General features: G+C 37.5%; 1 protein-coding gene across 1 annotated transcript; it reads left to right on the top strand.

The window, feature by feature from the left end:
• The first annotated feature begins 263 nt into the window (after positions 1-263).
• LOC105056586 (uncharacterized) lies at positions 264-5,385 on the top strand. Its single transcript, XM_029267981.2, has 5 exons — positions 264-557; positions 664-3,476; positions 3,677-4,087; positions 4,449-4,678; positions 4,989-5,385. Exons 1-5 carry the CDS (start codon positions 424-426, stop codon positions 5,238-5,240), a joined length of 3,840 nt encoding a protein of 1,279 aa, XP_029123814.1. The 5' UTR covers positions 264-423; the 3' UTR covers positions 5,241-5,385.
• Positions 5,386-7,745: the final 2,360 nt, after the last annotated feature.

Here is a 7,745-nt window from a genome sequence, read left to right on the forward strand (position 1 = left end):
GAATGGACTTCCCAACGGACAAATCCGCTAATTTGTTAAGAAAATACTAACAGCCCAGAGATTTTTAAGCAACCAAGAAATTTACCTCTGGGCCAAGTCGTTCTCATGTTCTTTTCCAACCCCTGCTCCCTTCCGTGATCTTCACCTCAAATATCCACCGTCTCATATCTCCTTAATTAGGTTGGATTTCGACCTCCAATAGCCATGTTTCAACACGAAGCTTCGTATCCTTTCATTTGAATCATGCTCTGCTTTTCTTTTTCACAGGTGGTGAGTCCATTTCTCCTGCAAATTTTCCATGAAAGAATAAGAGAGACCTCAGATTACACCTCCATGGTTGCTTCTAAATGAGATAAGGTCATAAAGGTGGGTGGGTGGATTGTAACATTGGATATTAGAAAATCTGCTCTTGTTGGTATTCTTATGGGTTCAATGAATAAAGAGACACTGAATGATATCATATTCAGAAGAATGGCCCTTCTCATCAGTTCCTGTTGGTTTTTCATCACCAATTCTGTGATCTTTCTGATTAGCTTGATAGCCAGACAAGTTTTCAGGTAACTGAATTCCAAGACTAGTTTTTCTTTTGATTTTAGAATCGTTATGTTGTGTAGAAACTAATATGTTCTTTTTTGTCCTTCTTAATTCTCTCTCTCTTTGTAGGATATTTAAGATAGAGGATAGTTCTCAGGAAGATGATTCCGATGTTTCGGCAATGGAGTCAAGGTGCCGAGAGCTGGTGCGAATTTTCACCGAGTTAGAAGAGAAGGATTCTGATTTATTCCAGGACAAAGAGACATCGAGTTTCAGTTTCAAGTTCCAGTACCAGATTTCTGAAGACCAGAGAGGAGGTAATGAAGAACCTGTTGCTCCTATTCCTCAAAAGGAAGAACCCATGATTCCTGCTGCCGAGGGAAAAGAACCATCCATCACCACAAGCATTAGTAAGTACCGCTTCTTATCTGAGAAAGATTTCAGTGGCTTTGTACAAGAACCGGAGGTCAAGACTTTCCGTGTTGAGGAGTCATATATTGGCTCGGAAACAGATTATTTATATGATAAAGATACAGTAGACAACAGGTTAGATGCCAGTTTATTGTCTGCAAAAGATTTCCATCAACCCAGTGTGGAAGATGTTAATATTGCTAATCTAAATAAGCAAGGCGAATTCAAAGATGCGATATCAATCAAAAACAAGAGCATGGAGAAGGAAAAGGCTGTTAGATATGAGACCAGTTCACCGGTTAAGAAAGAAGCAGGTTCTCTGTCGGCAAAAAAATTTGAAGAACCCAGTGGGGAAGATGTTAGTACTGATAGCCTAAATGCCAGAAGGAAGATCGGTAGATCAGAACATGCGATATTGATCAAAAGGAAGCATTTGGAGAAGAAAAAGGCCATTAATTATGAGACTAGTTCATTGGGTGAGAAAGAAGTAGGTGTTCTGTCAGGAAAAAATTTCCAAGTACCCAGTGTGGAAGATGTTTGTACTGATAGTCTGAATGCAATAAGGAAGCAAGGGAAGTCAGAAGGTGGAATATTGATCAAAGACAAGATGCTGAAGAAGGAAAAAGCCATTAATTCTGAGACTAGTTCATTGGGTGAGAACGATGTAGCCTTTCTTTCAGGAAAAGGTTTCCAAGAGCCTGGTGCCAAAGATGTTTGTACTGATAGTCTGAATGCAATAAGGAAGCTAGGGAAGTCAGAAGATGGGATATTGATCCAAGACAAGATGCTGAAGAAGGAAAAAGCCATTAATTCTGAGATTAGTTCATTGGCTGAGAAAGATGTAGCCTTTCTGTCAGAAAAAAATTTCCAAGAGCCCAGTGCCAAAGATGATTCTACTGATAGTCTGAATGCAATGAGGCAGCCAGGGAAGTCAGAAGATGGGATATGGATCCAAAAGAGGATGCTGAAGAAGGAAAAAGCAATTAATTCTGATACTAGTTCATGGGGTGAGAAAGACTTGGCCTTTCTGACGGAAAAAAATTCCCAAGAGCTCAGTGCCAAAGATGTTTGTGCTGATAGTCTGAATGCAATAAGGAAGCTAGGGAAGTTAGAAGATGGAACATTGATCAAAAACAAGATGCTGAGGAAGGAAAAGGCCATCAATTACAACAAAGAAGTTCCTTATCATAAAAAAAGCAACAAAGAAGTAGGTCTTTTGTCAGCAAGAAAAATAAGAGAACGCAGCATGAAATATGTTAGTACTCATAGTCCAAGTGCCATAAAGAAGCAAGGAAAGTCAGAAGATGGGATATCGGTCAAAAACAAGGTCTTGGAGAAGGAAATGGCTATCGACTCTGAGACTAGTTCATTGGATGAGAAACAAGAGATGGATGGAGCAAAGTTTTTGTCAGAGGATTTCTGTGGCTTTGACATAGATTCTGAATCTCTTAGTTCCAGTGATGGTTACTCAGTAAAGGACCTCATCGTGGATTCAGACAGTGAAGGCTTCTTATCAGAAAGAGATTTTATTGGGCATGAGCATGGATCAGATACTACAGAAGCTTCAATGAATACTAACAGATATAAAGCAGAATTATTAGAAGATATCCGCAAATTGGAAGAAGCCCAGCTGCAATTTAACTACACTACTGATGCAGAGTCAACAGATTCTGGCGGTTATTTTCCATATATTGAGAACAGAATCAATTTTGAGGATATTGAGTCATATGATATCTGGTCAGAGAGTGAGTTGAGCAAACCTGAATCAGAACAAAACGAAATGAATGAAGATGAGGTTGAATCAAGAAGGGTAGTTCAACAGATCAGAGAAAGAATGTGGGCTAGTTCAAATGCATCGCACAGAGAATTCACTGATTCAAGTGACGACGAGCTTTGTTCAAGTAAAAATACTGGCAGCTATAGGAAGAGCTCGGATGAAGTCCTGTCTGTCAGTGATTCAGTCAACCCAGAAACTATACTCGAGGATTTGGATGGAAAGAAGGCAGAAAATCCGGCTACGACTTGTAATTTTGAGAAAACCAAATCAGAGTCTTCAAACACAAGATGTGATGCCTCTATTAGTAGCCCTTTGAGAACGATTCACGATGCGGAGCAGCAGGATTCAGCAGAGCTCACAAGAGAGGTGGATGAACCAGTGCAGCCATCAGAACTTGGAAGTGAAAAGAAATCACCAGAGAACGATGCGAAGAAAAGTGGAGAGAACAATTTGAAGTATTCATATGATGAGGATTTGGATGATGAGGATTTTGACGAATTGGAGTCTCTCTGGGAGCACCAAGATTTGATAGAACAGCTGAAAATGGAATTGAAGAAAGCAAGGGCCACCGGGCTTCCAACCATCTTAGAAGAGTCAGAAAGCCCAAAGACAGTCGAGGATCTGAAGCCATGGAAGATTGATGAGCAGTTCTTGCATGAGGATCCAATGGACGAGTTGCACAAGTTCTACAAGAGCTATAGAGAAAGGATGAGGAAGTTTGATATCTTAAACTATCAAAAGATGTATGCAATAGGTGAGTCCTCCTCTATTTCCTTTATTCTTAACAGGCATGTTATCAAAATTTCAGTGCTTAATTTGTATTGCATTCATTCCACAGTCTTTTGACCAACCTTGTTTGCTCAAAAGAAATGTCACTTATTTTGTAAACTGTTAAAATCCCATGCCTTAGTTGGTCAATAATATCTGTACTTCTCTTTCTCATCTGTTTCACAGGCTTTCTCCAACTGAAGGATCCCCTTCAATCAATGGGGTCTCAAAAACCATTGATTTCTACAGTCACATCCATTATTTCCCAAAGTTTCATGCCTTGTCGCCAAAAATCCAACGCTGATCCATCAGAGAAGTTCATCAAGGAGCTCCGGGATGACTTGGAGACGGTATACGTTGGGCAAACATGCCTTTCATGGGAATTCCTTCGCTGGCAGTACGAAAAGGCTCGGGAACTACCAGAATCTGATCCTTACAGGAGCCATCAGTACAATCAAGTGGCTGGAGAGTTCCAACAGTTTCAAGTGATGGTACAAAGGTTTATAGAGAATGAGACCTTCCAAGGGCCAAGGCTACCAAATTATGTGAAGAATCGATGTGTTATTCAAAATCTTCTTCGGGTACCTGTCATCAAAGGTAAACCAAAAGAAACTTCTACTAAAAGGAACAAAGCATGAGAATTGAGATAAATGCTTCACTTTATCCATATCATGCGACACTTAATGCTTGCCAACAATTTACAAGATGCTTTTTTGTTGTGGTTTTTGTGTTATATGCCTTATCATTAATCTCACTTTGCATATAATAACAGTGTTTCAGATCACATAGGCTTACCACCAGACCTTAGCTTTCTGACATGTCTATTTGCTTTATTTTTTTCATTCCTTGAAATAAAATGCATTCATGTATCAGTTTGGCAAATTCATCTTCTGGTATTAGCCTGTAAAGAATTCCTATTTATTTGATAAAGTTTAAGCACTAACTGGTTATGTTGCAGAGGATTGCTTGAAGGATAAAATGGAGGAACAAAGAAAGGGTAATGATGCGATTACAAGTGAAATTTTAGAAGACATCATGGAAGAATCGATTAGACTATTCTGGGAGTTTGTCAAGGCAGACAAAGATGAAACTCCAGTGATCTTAAAGGGTCTGCTGAGAACTCAGGTGGAGCTTCAAGACCCATCAGACTATGAACTCATGATGCATATTCACGCCATTTTGCAGAAGGTAGGGTCACAAGTTTCCTTCCAATCAGAGATTCTGCATTAATTTGTGTCTATTTCTGGTGTTAAGCTGATTTGACATGAGCTATTAAATCCATTAGCTGGCTTTGGTGCTTACTATTATAAACCTTATAATCTGTCCGAAAATGAATTTAAACTTTATGTAGCCCATTAGAGTATATAACATAGCATCTTTATGAATCCTTCTTGTTAAAAAGAAAATCAATATTTTTAAGGAGTTCCTAACAGATTGATGGTCAAGATTGCTGCTTAATATCATTTCTACTCTAACCATCCTTTTTGCTGTGGCGCAGAAAGAGAAGAAATTAAAAGACATTCTGAGAACTGGTAATTGTCTGGTCAAGAAGTTCAAAAAGCCAAAGGAGGACAGATCCAATCAAGACCTTTTTTTCTCGCAGGTAGACATGAAGTTGGTAGCAAGGGTGCTGAAAATGTCCAGAATTACAACTGATCAGCTGGTGTGGTGTCATAAGAAACTGAACAAGATTAATTTTGTAGATAGAAAGATCCTTAGGGAGCCTGCCTTTTTGTTATTTCCATGTTAAGATTGATGTTATTCTTATTTATGTAATTTGCGCGTAAAACTAGGAGAACCAGGTTTGTTATATGCAGTTCTCCATGTAGATTCTTCAGGGTTCATTACACTGATAATAATGGACCATACCTTTATTTAGATTTTTAATTAACTAATAGCATAGCAGTCTACTTGTATAAACATTTTTTACCTAATGTTATTAGCTAGATGGTGGCATGCACTCAAAAATAATTACTCATTATGTGTTTGATCTGCAAGTGAACTGACTACCACTGCATGCATAAGAGGGACTTCAACTCGGCTGTGCAGAATGACTTCTGTTGTTCATACAAATATGTGCTATATAAATAATTAAAAAAATAAGAAGGTAAAGCTGACAATACTAATAATGCATGTTTCGTCTTCTGTTTTGCTTTCCACCCTTAACCATGCCTTTTGATGGGTGCCTTTCATCTTCTCAATGAATGAGTTGATTGGTTTTTCCCATCTGTTGCATCAAAAGATAGATTATTTTCTATGATTTAATTTCTTATCAGAACAATATCCTTATCCTAGCTCAAGTTTGTTGACAAGAGTTTTTGTAGCATAGGGGATGTGAGATTAACTGAGCCAGTTCATCAAATCAGAGAATAAGTCTATAAATGTGTGGGAAACTTTATTAAGGAATATAAGTTTCGGTCCGGTATAGGGTGCACAATTTCACTTCTTACAGTGTGATAAGGAAAGGACCTCTGATTCTGAATTATTAGTTTCTATTTTGTTAGTTTTCCATAAAAATAAAAAATAGAAATACTCTCTATTTTTGATTATCACGAGGAAAAAAAAAAGATTATTAAACATAATCAGCTTATCATGCTTAGAATTAAATTAAATTGAAAAAAATGATGAAAAGCAGAAAAACTTGGGTTTTAAACCCAAAATTAAAGATCAAGCTGAGAATTAAAATGGTCCTTGAAATACAGGTACAGAGCATAGAGGCTCAATCAGTTGTCACCGACAAGCAAAAATGATGAGCTTGTGCCAGCTAGAAGTCCTTGCAGGTCCAAGGGTTGGTGTTTTGACCTAAAATTTGGAGAATATATAAAATAATCACTTAAATGTCAGAAAAAAAATCTTGAATAATTCTCGACAATGTTTTTTCTTGGCTGAATAATTTTCCCAATTATTTTCCAGAAGTCGAATTAGTCAAGATTGTCCGGTGGTTTGCAAATCTTATGATTTGTTCGCAAATTATTCATCTCTTCTGGAGCAAAACACTTGGTACTTACAAATCAGTGATGTCGGTTATGTTGTTTGTCATTGTTGTTTTCCTTGCATCTTCCATGATTGTTTTCACATGAACAAATACTCTTTAGTTTTGCTAATATTTTTCTGAATTTTGGTAATCTAAATCCTTCCCAAATTTTAGATTGAATTCTCCAAATCTTCTTGGATTTCCAAGTCTCTTGCCCAGCCACATCTACCATGACAATTGACATATTTGTATGGACTCTAAGATGGGGCCTTTTTTTTTTGATGGAAGGATGGAGACCCCACCAATTAGTGATACTCGAGTGGTCATGATTGTAGGAATTTATTAGTGCAGATCCATCAATGAACACGGCATTTGAAGTGGACAAATTAAATTCCCAAGGCTCTCTTAGTGGCATTAGCAATTCAAGGATGGTGATGTACAAGCCCATCATCAGGGAAATCCTCCATAGTTGCCACGTTATCAAACAGTAGGTCTCTGCTGCAACTGCTGGGCCATGAAGCCCTCTAATAGTTGCTGTGTATATTTAGTAGTTGTCCCATCAAAAGGTTGCAATGACTAGCAAGTTTGCTCAAATAATGGTGTCATCTGCCTGTAAGTGGTGCTGAAAAAATCTGAACAGCCTTGTACATTAGAATTCTAATGCTGAAATAGTGTCAAAAACCATCTAAGGATTTTTGCATAGTAGTCTCTGACTTTTCTTTTTAACTTATATGCAAATTTTATTAGATGCTCAAAAATATGCATATTAGTTCCTGAAATTGTATAATTTTCTGTATATAAATCTCTATGGTCTCATAGGGCATGGTTCAACCAGATATTCATTAATATTGCTTAATAGGCATTAAGGTTTTAATAGTCTTCTGCATATTAATCCTAAAGTCTAATTAATTTGTATGTTTATTTCTCAATCCTTTGCAATTTAGTCCTTCAAACTCTTTTGCTTTGGATTGTACAATTTGAGGTTTCCTGCCCAAAGAATCCCTCTCTCACAGCTCCTCTTCAACATCAAAGAATTTTTCATGGATAAGTTGTGCAGCCATCCAAGTAGGCTCTAAATGGCATCACTTGTTCATTCCTTAAGTCGCATAGGGCTTTTGAGATCCTGCTTGATGTTGGAATACAAATTATGTGTGAAGATTAATTTTCATATGGAAAATTATCAATTGAGTTAATAGATATTCCAGGCAAAAAATATATAAGCGCTTGGCATAGGCCCCATGGGGCAGGTCAAAGCTTAAAATGTGCATAGAAATTTTGGTC

Source organism: Elaeis guineensis, chromosome 13 (genome assembly GCF_000442705.2).
Source record: "Elaeis guineensis isolate ETL-2024a chromosome 13, EG11, whole genome shotgun sequence".
Taxonomy (NCBI): Eukaryota; Viridiplantae; Streptophyta; class Magnoliopsida; order Arecales; family Arecaceae; genus Elaeis; species Elaeis guineensis.

What these genes read in the sequence shown, in the direction of transcription:
- LOC105056586 (XM_029267981.2), top strand. Translation starts at nt 424, where the DNA reads ATGGGTTCAATGAATAAAGAGACACTGAATGATATCATATTCAGAAGA. An exon ending in ATAGCCAGACAAGTTTTCAG is followed by an intron (nt 558 to 663) that starts GTAACTGAATTC and finishes CTCTCTTTGTAG; the next exon opens with GATATTTAAGATAGAGGATA. An exon ending in TTCACGCCATTTTGCAGAAG is followed by an intron (nt 4,679 to 4,988) that starts GTAGGGTCACAA and finishes GCTGTGGCGCAG; the next exon opens with AAAGAGAAGAAATTAAAAGA.